Source organism: Humulus lupulus, chromosome 9, assembly GCF_963169125.1.
Source record: "Humulus lupulus chromosome 9, drHumLupu1.1, whole genome shotgun sequence".
Classification (NCBI taxonomy): Eukaryota; Viridiplantae; Streptophyta; class Magnoliopsida; order Rosales; family Cannabaceae; genus Humulus; species Humulus lupulus.
In genome coordinates, this window is record NC_084801.1 from 184,543,825 (window position 1) to 184,565,763 (window position 21,939).

A 21,939-nucleotide genomic window follows, 5' to 3' on the forward strand; every position below is an offset into this window, starting at 1 on the left:
ACTGGCTCTCCGGGCTTTCAAAGAAGCATGGAAAATCTCAGTATTTTCATCACCATTATGAACCCAATCAATTTTAGCTTTTTGAGCTAAAAAAGAATTGTAAGCTTGTTGGCAGAATGAATATCTGTTTCTGGCCGAGATCTCTTGTTCCATAAGATCAGAATTCCCAGAATCTTTATGCAGAGCTGTCTGAGTCTCCAACATCACTTGTTTAGCTTGCAAAACAGCCTTGCGAATCTCATTAAAACCCTCCCTGTTAATAGTTCTAAAAACACTCTTAAGCCTCTTCATTTTCCCCACCAATTGATACATAAGAGTACCAGTGATAGGAACCTGCCAGCTTTGCCGAACCTCAGCCTGATAATTCTGGGCTGTTTTCCACATGCTAAAGTATCTAAAAGGCTTCTTCCCCGTACTAATCTCTTGATAGAACGAGATTAATATAGGACAGTGATCAAATTCCCCTTTCGGAAGAAAAACAACATCAGAATTCACAAAAGAATCTGTCCATTTCAGATTAACCAAAGCCCGATCAATCTTAGAAAAAATTCGATCTTCTGGCTTCTGTTTATTATTCCAAGTGAAGAAACACCCTGAAAACTTAAGGTCCTCCATTTGGCAATACATCACACACTCCTTAAAGCTATCAGAAGGCTTCTTGTGATTCCTGCTGCCAACTCTTTCATCATAGCTCAAAATCTCATTAAAATCTCCTACTATCATCCACGGCTCATCAATATTGGAACTGAGATCTTTTAAATCCTGCCACAAAGCTTCTCTGCCACCGACCTCATTAAACCCATAAATAAAGGTTATATGAAACTGCTCAGTATTCTGTCTTGTTTGAGCAAAACAGTGAATCATTTGACTAGTACACCTCCTAATATCAATAGAATATATAAAAGGGTTCCAAGCAACTATTATTCTCCCTTTATCTAACCAAGAATTATTATTAGTAAAGCACCAACCAGGAAACAAACTCATATACATATCTCCCATACTTTTATTCTTAACTTTGGTTTCAAGAAGACTAACCAAATCAACCTTTTTAGAATAAATCAGCTGCCTGATTTCCTTATGCTTGTGCTGGCTGTTAATCCCTCGAACATTCCAAACAAGAATTCTATCCATTTGAAGTAGAGGGATCTCCCCCCTCTCCAGTGTTGTTCACCTCCTGTACAATCTTTTCCACTTGAAAGTCTAAAATGGCAAACTGATTTGTCACCTCTGTTTCTACCGCCGGCTGTTGCTGAACCTTCTTGCCCTTTCCCACCAGCTGAAACCCATCTTCATCAACTACTGGTGGCACTTTTTTTGCTTCTGTCTTTTCTTTTGGAACCCATGTTTTCTTTGTTTGAACTTTGTTCTTGCACACATTAGTTCCATGTCCCATACCCGAACAATTCTTGCATATAAGCGGAATCCATTCATACTTCACATCTAATTCAAAATCATGATCAAATTCATCCGTAAAAGTGATTTTGGAAGGGAAATCTTGAGCAAGACTCACCTCAATCAATACTCTCGGATACAATAATCGATCTCTATGCTTGGTAATATCATCAACCTGAATTGGTTTCCCAATCTGGCCAACTATCTTGAATAGAGATGCCTCTCCCCAGTATTTGATATCTAGACCCCTCACTTGAATCCATGTAGGTACTGAATCCACATTCTCCTTGGTAAAATCATCTATCGAGTTCCATGGCTTCATGATGAAGGGTTTCTTGTCAAAGAAGATGAAACCCCCATTCAAAACTTTATCTCTCTGCTCTAGATTCTGAAACCGTATAATGAACACCCCATGAGATAGCATTCCTACCTTAACCACATCATCTTTCCACATCCTCCTCACAAATCCATCAATGACGTTCAAAGGAGGATTAGCACCAGCAACATAACCCACAAGTGAAGGCTTCCAGTAATTCACTTCTTCCTCAATATCAGCCTGATCAATTTTTACCTTCTTGTTACCCGGATTAGTTGATTCCTCAATCTGCGATGGAGATTCGAATGCCCGATCTAGATTCCTCACAATGTGATCAGATCGTAAGATAGGCGGAGTCATCCTCTTCCCCATAGCTACATCTTGGGTCGTCTTGTTGGCAATGCTCAACCATTCAGAGAAATTCGAACGAATTTCACTCTGTTTTCTCAGTATCTCCTCCGTCTCTTGAGCCGAATATTCTATCCCCAAACACTGACCCGTTATCTTTTCCTCAGCTTGCACTTCCAACTCAGAGATCCCTAGAATCGCATCCATGGATCTGGTTTTGATAACACGATCCGAAGATGAAGGACCTTTCTTCTTATTATTCCTCTTCCCCTTAGCTTTCCCTGAAACCTTAGCTCCTTTAGCCATGGCCGCCGGTGACTTCACCGAGAGAAAATTTCAAATCAAGCGGGAAAATTTTGGTTTATTATTTCTTATAAAGAAATTTACAAATTATTTCTTTATTGCTCCAGATTGAAAGACTCTCTTTTGAATTTATAAACAATTATAAATAGATAGCAAGAGCTCTTAAAAAGTCACATCTCTTATCTTGTGATAATGATACTATATTTGACTTATTCTCACTAATTAGTATTTTCAAGGATTGATTGATTCTGGATAAGGAAGATTCAAAAATGAACATGGTTAAGAAAAATGACTAAATTCGTTATAGCCAGTCAAGACAGTTGATCATGCTGACTCAACAGTTTCCTATTCTGTCGAAACAGAATCAACCTAGCTGGCAGATTTTTTTAAACCAAAGAAATTTGCAAATATTCTTGTATTATTTGGAAGATTTCAGAAGAGTTGGCCTTGGACGTTTTTCTCAGCTATAAATACATTGTCAAGGCCTTTGGAAAAATCAACTCTTCCACTTTGAATTTGTAAACACTTGTTGTTATTTTTTTTGAGGAGTTTTTCTTTGTAAATAATAAGTTGTTCACCTTAATCTTTGTAGTTGTGCCGAGTGCAATTTTCTATGTATCTAGCTTTTTTTTGTGATATGTTGTGTTTCTTGTGAACGTGTTCCTAAGGATCTTCGGGAGAATATTTCATCAAGTCTTACTTCAGAAGGAAGATAATACTCACTGATCTTTGAAGGGAGTTCAAGAGATTCAATATTTCATCAAAACCAGATTCATAAAGAAAAGTACAACAAGATTGCGACAATAGTTTAAAAGGGAGTCTTACGTTGTTTAAGTCAATATTTTTTTACAACTTTATTCTTTACTAATTTGTTTATTCTCTGGACGACCCCGTGGATGTAGGTTATTTGAAAGGATTTCTAAACCACGTAAAAATTCTCTTGGTTAATTTTTACTTACTTTTCTATTTCTGTTTTGACATTCATAACAGTTGTGATAATAACACATGAATCAATTTAAACAAATTAATTAGTATTCCACATTTAATTAAATTGTTTAAGTCCAATCACTTGATAAATTTAAAAATATGGAATTTCAATATATATAATATACATTAATATTGATTATGTTATCCCTAAAATAAGAAGTAAATGACATGGCAGGCATTAATTACACGTGGCTGACACCTGGCAGAATCTGTGTTCGACTATCGACCAGGAAGACATCCAGTATCATGCGATCGGTTTCTTCATTCGACCAGCATGGTCGTACGCACATTATACGCGGAGGAAATCTTAGGCAGTTATGATGGAATCCGAAATTATCTCCCATGATTTCCTGAGTATCCGATTATTTAAGAAAGAATATCTGTAACAAATCAATGTAAATCTTCCTTGAGCTTATAAATAGAAGAAGAGGGCTCAGGGAAGAGGGGATCCTTTTTCTTTTGAGCAAAAAAAGATCTTTTGACATTAGAGAGATATTACACGAGAATAATTGTATTTTCTTCTTCAGAGGTTAGTGAAACTCATTGAACCCTAGTTCTTTGACCACTAATTTGAATCTCATTTCAATAACAATTCAAGTGGACGTAGGTTATTACCAGATCTTGGGGCCGAACCACTATAAAATCTTGCGTTCTTATTATTTTCATCATCACACTCATTTCAACATATTCATCAACGTCAAGCGTATTTTGACTCCGTGTTAGTTAGCAAAAATCTGGGTTAACAGATTCCAATATCAATAATTTTCTGATATTATTCTTTGGCCGTGTTTTTTTACTTAACTATATATGATTTGATATATATTTTGATCGAGATTGACTATTAACTCTTTTCTATTACAAATTTGTCCTTGTTTATTATAAAATATGAAAATATGATAAAGTGGTCTAGATATTTTTGTTTGAATAGTTTGTTAACTCTGCCTCGTGATGAAAATTTTCACGTTAATCAACTATATATATATCTTTATTGTTGACACATTTGTCTATAGTTTTGTCAATTATATATGGACTGATAATTATGTTTTTTTAGTACTTCAATATATCCGACCCGAAAACAAACATACCTCTAAAACTTGTTATCCATATAATCCTACATGTAATTCTTTGAATCTACGAGAAGATTATTTAAGAGCATCTTTAATGGAGTGCTATAAAAGTGGTGTATAGTTATTTTTTAGCCTATTTTTATAAAATAGAACTCAAATGGTAGTTTAAAATGTGTTAAATTTGGCACATGCTAAAAGTTGTCTCGAATTTAGCACAAAATATAACACGGGCCAAATTTGGCCCACAAAAATTTCACATTTTTTAATTACTCATTTGTCACTCATTAATATGATTTATTAATTGAAAATACTTTTTAATTTTTAATAATAAAAAGGTTAATTGTTTTGTATATTTTGAATAAGCATTAATAGCTATGTTGACTTTTTTAGCTAGTTTGCATATTGTGCATTGGAGTATATATGCAAAAAGTGGGCCAAATATAGTATTGACACATATTTTCTGCAAAATTTAGTACAAAATATACACCATCCATTAGAGATGATCTAAGATTGAATAAGATATATATCTTAGTGAATAAATTAATTGTTTAACTCATCAAGTAGCAACGATGGGGTGGTGGCATCGGGTTAAAGCTGCCGTGATTTGCAGTTCTGTTAAAGTTGGGATTTGTTTGCATATTGGAATGGGCAAAAAAATGTTGACTTATTGAAAATCACAGAAGGGTTCTCCCTTATTGTCCAGTATGTAGCACAATTGAGCTTCACCCAAGAAGTGACATGAAAAGCCATGGATAGCAGTGTATACCACCTATTCATGACAGACTTATACACATAGAACGTACTATGATTTACCTCTTCATCTTGATGTGCAATGAAAATGATGCAGTAGTTTCCATCGTTGGGGGCGTAATCGAACAAAACTCTCATACCTTTAATACGGAGTTCAAATATTAGGACTTGATGGTGACATATCTTGGAAATGGGGTTTGCAATGTAAAATGTTGGGTAGTTTGTATATCGGTCAAGTCTGCTATAAACACACAAAATGCCATTGCAAGAGGCTTTAATTTCATCCTCATTTGCTTTAAGAAAATCAAGCGTAATCGGGAATTCCAAACACTTTGGAGTCAATGAGAAAAAATGATGAAGAGGCTCCAAATCCTCTGTTAATGGGCTCTAGAAAAAACCCACACAACTTTGAAAATGTTTGTGATTCTTCATGTTGAAATTTTCGGTCCGAAATCAATGTTCTCCATTTCTTACATACAAGTTGTAATGCCCTGGATAGCCAAGACCGTTATACTGTGTGTTTATAAATGTGCAAGACTTGCTAATCAAGTCAATTAGTTAGAAACGTGTTATTGAAACTAAAGTTGAACTAGGGTTAAAAGATTTCGGTCTCAAAAGTTTCATTTCTTATAATCAAACATTTTTACATGAGATCCCAAAAGTAGAAGCGTTAAAAGACACTTTACAAAATTTCTGGATAAAAGTACGGTTACTAGCCACTCTAAGGCAAAACAGACAATTAGACTTTTCTCGTCCTGTACCACTCCTCGGCCGTGGCGGCCGATCAGCTGACTATGTACATTCATTCCCAAAGCTCTCCATCTCAGGACTGGTCCACTTTTCCCTTGCCTTTATCTGCACCACGTAGCACCCGTGAGCCAAGGCCCAACAAGAAAACACAATAACATAGCATAATCATCAAGCAAACAACCAGATAACTCATGCAGTATAATCATATACTCAACATTCCAAATATTCACGTTTAATCAAGTATTCAACATACTAAGTACATCATTTCATATCAATAATCAATTCACATATGATAACCAGGGTCAACGCCCTTAGGCCGCACCCTCTATTTATTCTACTAACTCCGACCCGCTTAAACCGAGCTCAGTGAATATTAAGCTGTCCTCAGCTACCAGTGGTCGAGCCGCGCCCTGTGCGCAAATATTGATTATGGCACTCTTAGGCCGTTTATCACATGTCCCATGTCATAATACCATCTATGACATAATACAGATATATGGAGCTCTTAGTCCCAACACAATCACATAACCAGGTGCAGTTTTCTTACCTTTAGATTTCGATAGCTTTGTTCAATTCAACCCTCAAGCACGATCCCGTTCGAGCCCTAGCGTACACCTAGTCACAACCATAGATTAGAATTATCACCAAACTTCAATTCTAAAAACCTAGCCTCGGGACCAATCTTGAGCCCTCGGGAAGCCCTATTTCCACCAAACGGGGTGGTGGAATCAAACCCCGAGCCCCCGGGCAAAAATCATAAGAAATAACCCAAAAATCCCCTTCTGGGAACAGGGTAGCGCTACAGCGCCCTAAAGTGGGTGCTACAGCGCTAAAAACAGAGCCAACAAGCTCCCAAACACCCAAGCCTAGCACTATAGAGCCCTAAGGCTAGTGCTACAGTGCCAGTCACAGCCAGGCAATACCCAAACTTCTCCTCTTCGAACTTCCTTGAGCCAAAACCTTCCAAAATCCTTCCAAACCTCAACCAAACTCCAAAACAAGCCTATCAACATCTATATCTCACCCCATAAGACTCAACCATACAAAACTCAATCATATGCACCCCAAAACAAAGAAATCACCATAGTTGAGCTTAAAGCTCAAAACTCAGCAGTGCAACAGAAATCTCAGAACTTAAAGCCATAACTTCTTACCTTTGATGGATGAACTCAACCTGGGTTATCTTCCACACTTCCTTATCCTTCACCTCCTCAAATCCTTAGGCTTAATTCCCTAGAATTCCCATAGAAACTCAGCTTAGAAAACCAATTCAATACCAAAACCAAGAACTGAATAACAACCTCAAAACCTTACTTCAAATGATGAATAACCTCTGCTAATTCCCCAAGCCGAACCAAGGATCCTAGTGTTGAATCTCAGCCTAAGCCTTCTCTGGATTTTAGCTCCAAATTTCCAGAAGAATTGGTAAAGAATAGCCCAAACCGTATAAGAGAGTAGTGCCTTGTTTTCCCTTCTTTCTTTTCTCCTTCTTTTCTTTTGTCTCAATCCTTTTTCAGACCTCTACTGCCTTCTACACATTCCACTAAGGCATAAAGCATTATAATACTTATCCCTGCTTTTAACTCAAATGACCAATTTGCCCTCCCATAAATCCTAAGCCATTAAATCATTCTAAGGGCATTTTGGTCATTACGCCAAATTCCTACTAATTCCTCGAATGTCTCTAATATTTACTGCTTACTTCCCGACACTTAACTGATCACCAATTATATTCCTCAATATCAAAATAAACTCCAATATATTTTCTGAATTCCCAAAAATACCCCCAGGCTCGCCCCGAGCCGGGTATAAATCCCCGCCATGAATTTTTCGCTAAACCGCTCACTAGGACCGCCTCAAGTCACAAGCTACAAATATATCCACATAATAATGTGGTCTCAACAATTTATCACAGATATTTACAGTTATGCCCTCAACGGGCCAAAATTACAAATATGCCCTTCTAACCTAATCAGGGCCTACATGCATACTAACACACATAGTCATGCATCACAGATATTCAAGTAGTCATATAAACATGCTTTTAATCATTAAATCACATATAATCCAGTTATGCTCTCCTGGCACACTAATCATGGCCCTTAAGCCCTATTAGTAGATTTGGGTCGTTACACAAGTTGTAATTTTATTAGGGCTTTAATAGATAGATATTTGAGGGTGTGAACTTCAAGAATCTCACTTATGTTAAAGTTGTTAAAATTCATCTGTATATTTAAGAAAAATTAAATCTTTCTTCAAACAAAGAAAAACAAAGCAGAAAAGTTAAAAGAAGAATACTAAAAGAAAAAAAATATGGTGTCCCACATAGAATAAATGTAAGAATATTGAGTTATTAATAATATGGATAATTCCACTAATTACAAATTGGTTTTTAGATGGAGCCTTATGATTCTTGTCATGATATCAGAGCCAATTCATTTGCAGACATTCAATCAACACATCCTAAGAGTGACTTAAAATCGCTACCATCTTGAGAGGGATATTGGGGTATGGTGTCCACATAGAATAAATATAAGAAGGTTGAGCCACTAGTGGTAACTCCACTAATTACCAATTGGATTTTAGATGGAACCCCATAAATTTTGTCAAAGACCAAGACAGAGTCTGAATAATTTACTTTCCAAAATATGCATGTGTAGTATGGAGGTGTCACATGATTATAATAAATGTTGTATATATATAATGACATGGTGCGTGTGTCGAAGCAAACATTGCGCCAACACCGGGTGATATCACTAAATGCATTAAATACACCAACATGATCACTTAAATGCCCTAATTTGGTCTCACATGCAATACAATATATATAAATATATCTTTATATATATATTTATATAATTTCCCTTCACAATATTAATAAAAACTGTAGCTGTAGAGATTTTGAAGAACAAAACATACTTAAAATATGTCCTTTGGCACTGAAAATTTGGAGCAATAGTTGGAGATCAGCCTAGTAAAAGTCATAGATGTGTCCACTATATATGATGTATTCAAGTACTATGGTGATATGTATACTGCTTTCCAGACATATATACATTGGCGGTTTTTCCTTCTTCGCTGAATTGTATATAATCTATTTACTCAGTCAATCGATCGGTTAAACTTGTTTTATTCCAAATATAAATAAAATATAAAAAAAAGTAAGAGGGAGCTATGATTTGTTTTACTATATAAATTTGAAGCCATTTCCAAAGTTAATTGCTATTCGGAAAACTATAGGCATCAACTAGTTTACAAGTTAAGACTTGCTCACACTACCAAAAAAAATAGTGGCTGGGTATACCGACAACAAATGTTATCGGCAGAAGCTCGAATGTCCTCGGTACAGCCTGTACTGAGAACGTATTGTCGATAAAAAGTTCTTGGCAGAACTCCGTCAGTAGAGATCAAATTCTACCGAGGACATTTAATGTGTTGTCCATATACCTAATACCGATGACACATATTGTCGGTGTAGAACAAAAAAATCGTCGGTAGAAATCCGCTAGAATTTGGCATATAGCAAGGCTATACTGAGAACAATGTCATGGTTATAGCGTGGACAATTTTTTTTATGGTTATTTATTTATTCATTAATTTATTTGAATTAAAATTAAAACTAAAATAATAGATTAAAAATTAAAATACTTATATTAAACATTTAAATAAAACACAAGAGTATGTTTGCTCAATCCAAACCAAATAAAAGAGTTGTCCTAAAGATGGAAATATCGTAGTCTATGAAAACAAAAGTCATATATAAGACATTTGATGTGGTTTCTAGATGGTCATGAAATACAAATGAGAAATGAGAAGATGTCAAAGGTAGAAGACAAATATACTATTGACTTGATCTTCACATCCGGGGAGAATGTGGTACTCACCAATGTACTCTATATGCCCAAGATGAATGAAAACCTTGTAAGTGGCAATTTACTAAGCAAACCAAGTATCAAAGTTTGAATTCAAAAAGCTAATTTTGTCAAATGGTGGGGTCTTTTTGGGAATGGGCACTCTTGTGAATGTGTGGTTAAATCGTATACTCTTGAAAATAATGTTTCTAATAATAATTCATCTTATTCTTTGTAACACCCTGGTTACCCCCAAGATCTTTACGGTGAACGTTGAACCGTGAATTTAACTCGCTATCCGAGTTCATTGGTTAAAAACGTGCTTCTAGGCGTTATTAACAAGTTAATGTGGAAAACCAATCAAAAGGAAATGATACATTTTATTTAAAACATAAAACTGTTCATGGGCCCATCAAAACATTTACAAGTTATTTACAACTCAAAACGGTCACTACATTATAAAATTTACAACCCGCCGACCTAAGCGGCAAAAATAGGGTAAACCCCCTAGTTCCCCTGAGAACTCCTTGGTCGTGGTGGTAAAGCGGCCGCATGTGTACACATCACCACCTAAGCTTTTCACTCAAGGATGGGTGAGCTTTTCTTTCCCTTTACCTGCACCACATAGCTCCTATGAGCCAAAGCTCAGCAAGAAAACACAATATTGCATGAATATAATATCAACAATGATCATAATAATCATTCAGGACTTTCAGTCCAAAACAGATGAGTGACAGTCGCAGAAGTCACTAAAGTGGGTTCTGTTCCCATTAGCCATGTGACGATAGGGTCACCTAGGCTTTTAAAAATAAGTGATCATTTCACTAGTTTATCAAGATAGGTGCTCGATGAACTAGTCACCAATATAACCTACCGCATGACCATAGAGTGACAACCATGAGATTCTGCTCCCTAGCCAAGTGACAAGCAGTCACATAGGCCTTTGGCCCTGGCTCTGAGTAACTAGTCCTAAACTAGTCAAGCGCTTATAATTTTTATCGACCTTAGGGTCGGTCCAGCATTAATGCTCCTAGAGTCATTCAACGTTGATATCGATTATATTTAATCTTTTATTGGCCCTGCGTTCATGACGCTTATGTCGTTTCTGACTCTCAAGTCAGTAATACGCAACTAATGCCGACCCTGACTAGTCAGTGCCATACACAAGTAAGCAGGAGTTGCTAAGCATTTAATATGCAATCAATGTCCACATTTATCAACCAACATGCCTCTGTAACAACCACGCATGTCATATACACAATGTGCAATTTTCTTATATATGATTCGAGCGAGAATGAATAAAAGAACGACCCTTGAGAACGGTCAACCTTTAAGTCCTTTAGCAGTCACCTAGTCATAACTAAATATGGGACACCATCAATAAAATGAATAACAAAGGTTCCCGAACTAAGATCTAGCCTCCGGGACATCAAATCCCACCAATCTGGGTAGTAGGAACGATCTCGAGGCCTAAAACTAAGTTCCCATGATCAAAACACCCAACTGGCCTCAAAACCCAACATGAGCTGCGGCCCCCAGCCACACCAGGAGCAAGCACCGCGGCACCCAATACCTAGTGCCGCGGCCCCCAGCACACACAAACTTCACCACCTGCTTCTTCGAGCTTGGGCCGCGGCGCCCAAGAACAAGGCCGCGACCCTACCTAGGAAACCTGTCATAACTCCGATTTTCTCCACTTTAAACCTTCCAAAAACATAGCTAAACATCTCCAAATCCAAAAATCAAAGTTCTCAAATTTCCCAATGATCCAAAATCATCAAATCTCGAAGCTCAAACGAATCAAAAACTCATCGATACACAAAATCTAATTCAGAGCTTAAAAATTCTAAAATCTCAAAACTTAAAACTTAGATTGCCTTTGATTGGGTTGTTTCTCATTAAATCCTTCAGTCAAGAAGCTTCTAATATTTCCTAGGATCGCTATGCCTCGATCCTCGCTTGATTCCGAATCCTAGAACTCAAGATTTTTTCGAAATTGCCACGAACGTCACAAAGGCTTACGGGAGAGAGAGAAAGTGTTTTTAACGTACGGTTCTTTCTGACGAACTACTTCAGGCTTAAGTAACCTCAAATAAAACCTAATGCTCGGGGTCCCAAAAACACCCCCGATGACATAATAGTCAAAACTCCTAGAATTTCCTCCTGATCTCAATAACTCCCAATTTATCAACAAATAATCATTCCCATTATCCAATATCCCAATAATTGACCCTGTTATGACAAAACTGCTAATTTGCAACATAGGACCGTCTCATGCCGAATAGCTCGAATATATCTTCATAATAATGGGATCTCATCCATAAATCACAATATGCACCAAAATACATAAATATGCCGTCAACGGGCCAAATTACCACAATCCCCTAATAATCAAGTGTGGATCCACATGCATGCATTTAATATCATATTATAATATAGTTCACATAAACATGCATATAATCATTTAATGGCATAATTAAACAATTATGGCCCTCCCGGCCTACTAATCCAGCCATTAAACCGCATTAGGGATTTCGGGGCATTACATTCTTGCTATGTTGTTGATTCTGATTGTCTTTCATTGTTGCATAATAGACTTGCTCATATAGATTATAGTACTATTAAAAGAATTATTAAATGTGTCATGATAAAATTGATGTTAGCAATGTTGATAAATGTGAAGTATGCATTAAATCTAAAATGGTTAAGAAACCTTATCCTAGTATTTTTAGAAGTACAAACTTGTTTGACTTAATTCACAGTGACTTGTGTGAATTGAATGAGATGTTAACTATAGGTAGAAATATGTAAATCTTAAATTTCTCATAGATGATTGTTCTAGGTTCACTCATGTATATCTGCTTAAAGGTAAGGATGAAACTTTTAATGCATTTAAGATATACAAAGCTGAAAAAAAATCAATTAAATAAGAAGATCAAGGTACTTAGAAGTGATAGGGGTGGGGAATATTTTTTTAAGGAATCCAGTGTATTTTGTGAAGGCCATGATATTATACATGAATATACAACTCCACAACAAAATGGTATACCTGAAAGAAAGAAAGAATAGAACTTTTGTAGAAATGATAAATACTATGTTATTACATGCTAAGTTGAATTATAATTTGTGGGTGGAGCATTAGTTGTGGCATGTCATATACTTAATCAAATCCTATGAAAAAGAATAATATCTCTCCATGTGAGATATGGAAATGAAAAAAATTCAATATTAGTTATTTTATAGTGTGGGATACCTTGCCTATTGCAAGAACACGGATTCTAAAAGGAACAAGTTATGTCCAAAAACCCTTAAATATATTTTCATTAGTTATGCTTTCCATAGCAAAACATGTAAATTATTAGACTTAGAGTCTAATATAATTTTCGAATCTAGAGAGTTGGAATTCTTTAAGAATTTGTTACATAAAAATAATAATTTACAAGAACCCATTGTAATTTTTCCTATATTCATAATAACATTTTTGTGATAACTTTTTTTTTTATTTTTAATCATAAATCATAAATTATAAATTAATAAGATTAATATAATGTAGTGATTTTGGAAATTTACAAGCAATAGTAGGAGTACACAAAAATTAATATGTATATATATACTTATATTAAGGTGATTATAATCTCAATGGACTTGCATGTAGCATAGGTTATATCATCATGGATATTATTATTGATATTATTAAATACAGAGTCAGAACTCAGAAGGGTCCCTTCTACACTTAAATGAGGGATATTGGTGGATATATGTTATTTCCTTGACCATGTTTTGCATTGGTTCAAACAAACAAATGGGAAAACACCAAGTAATTTAGGCTTGACAATTTGGATAATAAGGGTCAAAAGTTTGCACTTTTTCTTTTCTGGTGAAGAATTTTTCAAATCTTTAATTGAAGGACAAACAATTTTGACCTTAGAGATCATCATGTAAACATTATTACTCTTGGACAATTAGATGTTTGAAATTACAGCGAAATGTTAAATTTACTCGAGGATTCTAGTGAACAAAAGAACATATGTATATAAATATACAAATTATTTTCTTTTCTTTTTTTGAAAGGGCAAAAGGCATTATATAATTTTTATAATAAACAAATAAAAATAAAATCACTATTATAATTTAAATAAAGATTTATATTTTCTTTTTCGACTTAATGTTTTGTCTTATTACTTTTTTGGAATCCGTGTTTTGTAAAATTGTTCAACTAGATCCCTAAACTCAATTTTGATGAATAAAAAATTGAATATGACAACACAGTTATTAGTCAGAATAATTGTATTTTTGTTTTAAATTATTAATTTAGTAAATTATTTTTTATTTTAGTTCAAAAAACTTTACCAAAATCGAGTTTAAGGGTTTATTGGAACAATTTTATAAAACACAAGATCTAAAAAATAATTTGTCAAAACACAGACTCCAAACAAGTTAATGAGACAAAACACATATAAAAAAATATATAAACCTTTTATATAATTTTAAGGTAGCTTGCACCATATGATTTAGGAAATGTGCAATATAAACTTTTGATACTTTTATAGTACATGCCTTTTATGTTTTCAGCTTGTGAATAATTTTCAACGCTAGTTTTTTTAATGAACATATTTATTGTAGTTATTTAGATCATCCTGCAAATTTTTAGGAAATTCCGAATAATTTATAGTACCGAAAACTATGTTAAAATAGGTTATTGCACACTTGACTAATTTTTTTATGCGAGTGGAATACAATTTATTTGAACCTAGTTTTTGGTATGGTAAATTATTCAGAATTTCCTTAAAATTTGCAAGATGCTGTTCTAAATAACAACAATATACACAATTATAAAAAAAAATCACACCGAAATCTATTTACGAACCAGTAAACACAAAAAGTATGCACCATAAAATTATCCTATAAACTTTTACTATAATCATTTTTTGTTTCCGGTCCCAATTTAATACTTCAAATTTTTTTATGTCATATGATCCAACAGCAATATTTAATTTACATACGAATATATGGATTTGTTATAAGGCTAGGCACAACTAATAATGCCTCATAAGTCATTGATAGCTAATACCTTAAATTAATACAACGTTCCAAAAAAATACTTTTTTAGTGTAAAGGCTTGAAAAAATATTCATGTATATATAGAACTTGGCTATTTTTGTTTTATAACAAATTAATACATCTGGCTTTTCCTTCTTTCACAAGAAACAACAAGAAGAAAAAAATTGTATAATCCAATACAATAACAAATGTCGAGAAAAAAAAAAAAAAAGCATAATATTAGCTATATTGTATTTTTATATATATATATATATTTAAAGAACAAATTAATATTATGATAATTTGAATATTAACATGATTGGAATTTAGAGGAAGGAGCATGATCTTTGCTTGCGTTGCTTTTTCTTTGGTTTTGGTGGCCTCAAAGCCACCTTTATTGCAGCATCGAAAACTGTCTTCACATTCTGATCATGAAGAAACAAAGACAGAAATTAGAGTTAAAACATTCTCCAAAAATGACATAATTAAAGAACAACATGTATAGAACCAAAATAATTAATATGTTTTAATTAAAATGTGCAAAGAAAACAATACAATACAATGATACCCAAACAAAACAAAAAAAGAGAGAATGCATTGTACAGTACTAACACCCCACCCACTATATATTGCATTTTTTAATTAAAGTTTAGATATTTTTCAAGATATGAATATATATATATATATACATATAGACATTTTTTGGACATTACTTTTCTCCTTTATTTTTGGTATGTAGAGAAATTATAACTCAAAATTTTTATATGACGATGTATATAGTTATAGCATACATTTCACCAATTTTCGAGAAATATTAAATAATTTACAAAACTGAAAAATATAGTTTAAAAAAGTAAACACACGTGCAACTAAACTTATTGTTTGAACTTTATTTTCTACACCGTAAATTATTCGATAACTAAAAGGATGTTTGTTATAATTACAATGTCCACTGTCATCTAAAAAAATCGAGTTACCGAAAACAGATTTAACCCTACCTAAAAGATTTCCTCTATATTTATGGTTTTTGTGTGATGACATTATGTAACATGTTTAACTCTGTCTATTCGGCTAGCTATATACATAGAAGATTTGGTATATTTGAGCAAAAGAAAGATGAAATATAAGATGATATACCTGCTGAGTCTTTGAGCTGCACTCTACGTACATGACTGCACCAATTAATTTCTTTAATTCCTCTCCCTGAGAACACAATTAATACTAAAGCTAATGAGTAAATTAATAATCAAGTAAATTCAACTATTGTATAAATTGCTAAGTATACTCAATTCATCATCATCACATGCCTGTGCAGTTGTTATTACAGTTGTCCCAGGATTATCAATTACATATTGCTTGTCATCTCTCAAATCTGCAACAAACCCATTATATATAAATCAGAAACAACATATTTAGGTAGAGACATTACTCTTGCTTCTACCATAGGAATATTTTCTATTTTAAGTATTTGGAGAAATTATAGTTCAATTTTTTTAATAACAATGTACATGTAGTTATAACAGACATTCTGTTAATTTTCGGTAAATTTTGAATAATTTACCGTGCCGAAATCATAGTTCAAATTATGAGAATAAAAAAAATCAGACACATTGCAACTGGATGTTTTGACTCTGATTTTGGCACAATAGAATTTTTTTAAAAATTGATGAGATACATATTGTAACTATAATGTACGTCATAATGCAAACAAAAATTAAGTTATAATTTCTTCAAATGTCAAAAATAAAAAATACTCCAACAACAAGAACAAAAGTAATGTTCCGGCCCAAAATAATTCCTTGTATAGAATTATAAGAAATTTAAATTTTGTAATAAAACAATATATAATAAAAGCACATATAGTACCAAGTTTTGTTCCCACAAGCAAAATTGGCACGTGAGGAGCATAATGCCGAAGCTCAGAAATCCACTGGTATCATTAGCCAAATATAAAACCATTCAAAAATCAATGATGATATGTCATTAAAAATTGATCAAATAAAATAAGAAAGATATATATGTAAATTTAGGGAAGAAAACTGATCACCTTTTTGGAAATGTTCTCATAACTGGCTTTGCTTATCAGAGAGAAGGCCAACAAAAACACATCTGCTCCTCTATAGCTTAATGGCCTTAGCCTATTGTAATCTTCTTGCCCTGCAATATATTATGAATCTCAGTATATATATTTATATACATATATATATATGTATATATAGTAATATAGTTATATGTGTATATATATATAGGACCTGCAGTATCCCATAGGCCTAGGTTCACAACGCTACCGTCGACCACCACATTGGCACTGAAATTGTCGAACACTGTGGGGACATAATCCTTTAAAAAGAAGAACACATTATATGGAATTGTATATATATATATATATATATACAGACATATTCTTCTCAGTTGAACAGTAATAATATTCATTGCTTTGTTTAAGTCATTTTTGTCAGATATAAAATAAATAAATAAAAATAAACTTGTACCGTTGGAAATGTATTGCTTGTATAAGAAATGAGCATACAAGTCTTTCCCACTGCTCCATCTCCCACAGTCACACATTTGATAAACCTTGCTGTGCTCATTTTCTTCAGCAATGGCTTTTGCTTATAGCTTTTCTGATTCTAATTCGTATATATATACATATGTGTGTGTGTATGATATAATATGATATGATCACACTCTAAAAAAAGAGATTAAATGATATCATTTGAAGCATATGAAAAAGGATTGTGTAGTAGGGGATAGGGAAGGTGAGTTTTAACAACCTACAACAGCTATTCCCCACTTTAGCTACAACTGATCAAACTTGAAATGATTGCTTTTGGTCCAATATTCCATTATCATAACATATATATATATATATATATTTAGGTAGCTATCCGGTGCACCCCTGAAAGGGACACGCCGGTGCACTTTCTCTAGTTTTTGGCTTGAGAAGCATTTTCGGTGTAAATTTTTTATTAGGAAGGTGTATATTGTAGTTATTTAGAGAATTTTGTAAATTTTCGAAAATTTTTGAATAATTTACAAAGTAGAAAATAAAGTTCAAATAAGTTGTTGCACGCTTGTCTGTTTTTTTTATGCAAGTAGAATGTAACATGTTTGAACCTTATTTTTCCCTACTGTAAACTATTCCTATTTTTTTTTTTAAATTTACACAGTGCTTTAAGTAACTACAATGTACACGGTCATAAATTGTTTTACCGAAAATACTTCCTAAGCCAAAAACACCAATTACAATAGAGTGCACCGAAGAATCCTCCTATATTTTTTTGTTATATTCTTTCCTTTTCTTTAAAGTGAAAGACCAAATATTAGCTAGCTAAGACAAGAGTTTCAAAGTAGGTTTGGTGCATGCTTGGGTGTTAGTTAGTTTAAGTGTTGGAGAAGGCAGCTAGGGAATAATGAAATGATGAAGACAAAGGAATATTTTTGCTTATTAACCAAATGCACTATGATGTGATTAGCATTAATTGATCACAACAAGAAATTGAGTCCAAAAAGGTATGAGTGGAATGACCTAACGGCATTTCCTTTTATTATTTGTGGGTCACCAATCCATCCATTGTTAATGGTTGGATTATGGATTAATTTAAGCTTGGGTTTAGAGCACTGATTAGCTCATATGGGCCACCTGAATTTTGGGTAAGGCCCACTACACTTTTTAAGCAAATGATACCGAAGGTAGGTCAATCATCATGGATATAAGATGCCTTTTTTTTTTTTTTATAAAAACAATTAATAGAAATTTGGAAGATAAATATATAGATAGGTAAGGTACCCTAGGGTAAAGTATGGTTATGTTTTAGGTACGTAAATTAATTTTCATCATTGTTTTTGTATGATGGTGTTTATTATAATTATGGTAGGATTTCTGCAAAATTTTGAAAAAATATGAATAATTTATAATGACGAAAACATAGTTCGAATAGTCTATTTTACTACCCATATAAAAGAAAAAGGCGCACGTGTAACAGACTATTTAAATCATAATTTCTGCACTATAAGTTATCTAAAATTTTGTAAGAAATCTCCTATAAAGCACCATAAGTTATCCAAAAAGTTATAAGAGATCTGCTATGACTAAAATGAGCACTGTCATATAATAAAAAATAGGGGTTAAAATTAATTTATGTGCTTAAAATATTACCTTGCATTATCAGTATCTTATCGTAATGTGTCTTTTTTAAAAATGACCTTATATTTATATATATTTTTTTACCTTTATTGTATAAAAATAATAATAATGCACACACACTCAAATATTATACTAAATTTTTATATTTACTTCACATATATTTTTAACTAATCATGTTTTTTAAATAAAGTGAAATACTGTAGAGTGTAAATATTTGGTATAATAATATGTATCACAAAGAAAAAATATATATTCTCATGTCAACGCTATTTAAGATTCTCTTTGATACCACATATGGAATATATATATATATATATATTTATAAACTTAATAAGTATGATGGACCCCAATAAATATATATATATATAATTTGTAGAGATTTCTTTAAACATGGCGAATCCTTAATCCTTATTAACAAAGATTTAATAATGAAACAAGGAATTCTCAAAACGTGATGCTTTTCATATAAGCATATGTAGTAGTGTTTTCCCACTTATCGCCAACTTCTTTGTTTGGGACTTACTTCGGAATAAAATATTTTATGAATAATGATATGTGGAGCAAAATTATGCATCAATTAACGTGATACTATTTTTTAAAACACTGAGTCTCGTCTGAAATAAATTTAATTAGTTAAATAAAATTGGAACGTCAATTGATGTAGGAGTGCACACAGGTCGGATTTTCAGATTTCAGGTGCATCGGGTTCGGATTTTGCGGCTTTCGGGTGGAGGAAAGTGGTACCGAATCTAGTCCGAAATTTTCAAGTTTTGGGGTGATTTCAAGTTTCGGGTTTCAAGTGTAATTGGTCAAAAAATGGATTTTGGGCCAAAAATTGGCATTGGTAAAAAATTTCAAAAAATACCATTTTTTGACAATTTTTTAATTTTTTTTTACTTTTCACATGTTTTTTTTAACTTTGTTGTTAGTTTGGTAATGTTAATTTTTTACAAATTGGACATTAGTATTTTTTTTTTTTAAAAAGTATTAATTTTTTCGAAAATTAATATATATTTTTAATTATGTTCGGGCCGTGTGTCCTTAATTTTAAAACCCGAACCCGACCCGAACCATGTCGGGTTTGGACCAGATTTCACCCATATTCGACGGGTTTTGAAAAAAAAAATCGTGTTTTCAGGTTGTGGGTGTAACGTCCCTAAGGTAGGGTACGTTCGCCACATACTCGTAATTCTAGAGTTTACGAGTATGTTAGGCACTTGACTAAAATGATTAAATAAAATGATACGAAGAAATACAGAAAAATTTAAAAATTTTATATAAACTTATTAGTATAAATTATTACACGTATGAATACTTTAAATTTAAGGCAGCCATATGAAAACTCTAAACCATTATTGCATTGCTACCGAGTCCGTGCTCCACAAGTTGCTCAACAGCTAAAGCCACACCTGGAAAAATGTTGGAAAATAACATAATGAGCTAACGCTCAGTAAGCAAATCTCATGCATACACATACACATGAATGTCGTGAGTTTGTAGTGCACATATACTAATATGCTGACTTATATACTTATGCATTTCATTTATTGCTCAAACACTTTCAAACTTTACTTTTATGCTCTTTCTTTTAGATTCACATTTTTATGGGCCCAATATCACTTGTGCACACTGTTTGATTCAGCCAATGCCTGCAGGGCTTGTTACACACATCATATAGAATCTCATGGGTTCTCCTCCGGCTAGCCATCATCTCAGCTAGGCTCATCATAACACTCATTTCATCGTTGCCATAGCTTCCATACTTATTACACATATGGAGGAGAAAGACGGAAACATGGCAAACATATCTGAATGGTCAACTCTGACCTAGCCCACACTAGTGGGCAGCCACTATAAGTCTTATAGACTTCCGTCTTCTTTACTGAACTTACTTGATTACTTCATCAAAACAATGGCACCCTTTTTAAACATCTTATTATCACTTTGCTTAAGCCTTGTGTCATTAAAATGTTTAACTTTACATAAGACTTTTCAAGGCATTTCATAACTTTTCTCATATTCATATGCATGGTCTTATATCACATAATAATGTATCACATAACTATACATGCCATGCATACATGCTGATGCTGAAATGCCAATGTTCATGTTTATGATTCGTGTTGATGGTATTCAATCAAGGCATTGTATCACATCTCATATAACTCAAAACATCTTTAGTCATAATACATGAAGCTTTGGGTTGGTGGCGTTGTTATACCTTAACGTAGAGCTATGGCTCAGGTCTAAGGTTTCCAGCCTAAAAACTTAAACGCTTCATATATCATAACATATAACAAATCATGAACATAGAGTAATCCACATATCCATCAACATAAGAACACATAATTGCACATAATTCATATCATTCTTAACCAAGTAAGACATCTTTCACATATCACATAATTCATCAATTACATATCACACAACACCCTTATGGTGTTCATATAACCATTTTTCACATACTTATCATATGCATCATCATCATACCATACTTAACTCATCAGATGTACACAATCAATGTAGTCATGCATCTTACACTTAAGCACAAAAGGTGAGATTTACTTACCTTAGGTCCTTAGCTTATTTTAAAATTGCTCAGCAAGAGTAAATCAATCAAATCCATACAAATCCTATTCAAGGCACATCATTTATTAAATTCTATCAAAATCGTAAATATACACTATTGATAGTGTATATTAACAATACCAGAAACTATATAAATGATAATAATAATTATTATCAACGTAATGCAAATAACTCTTCATATAAAACAATGCTTTAAACATTGCTCATAAGATAATGTACTCTTATGATAATAATAATAATAATAATAATAATAATAATAATAATCCCAACAAAAATAATAATTATCGTCTATAATTAAACTTATTTCGATATTAATAACAAAATACTTCAATAGCAATACGTATATGAATGTATATATATTCAAATAGTCATTTTATAAAAGAAATCATATTTTTAACA

General features: G+C 33.1%; 1 protein-coding gene across 1 annotated transcript; it reads right to left on the reverse strand.

The window, feature by feature from the left end:
* Positions 1–14,894: 14,894 nt before the first annotated feature.
* On the reverse strand, positions 14,895–17,506 carry LOC133802643 (rac-like GTP-binding protein RAC2). The gene is made up of 7 exons (XM_062240998.1): positions 17,297–17,506; positions 17,057–17,144; positions 16,852–16,961; positions 16,671–16,734; positions 16,112–16,176; positions 15,942–16,007; positions 14,895–15,229 (listed from the first exon to the last, which is right to left on the reverse strand). Exons 1-7 carry the CDS (start codon positions 17,393–17,395, stop codon positions 15,131–15,133), a joined length of 591 nt encoding a protein of 196 aa, XP_062096982.1. The 5' UTR covers positions 17,396–17,506; the 3' UTR covers positions 14,895–15,130.
* Between the last annotated feature and the right edge of the window lie 4,433 nt (positions 17,507–21,939).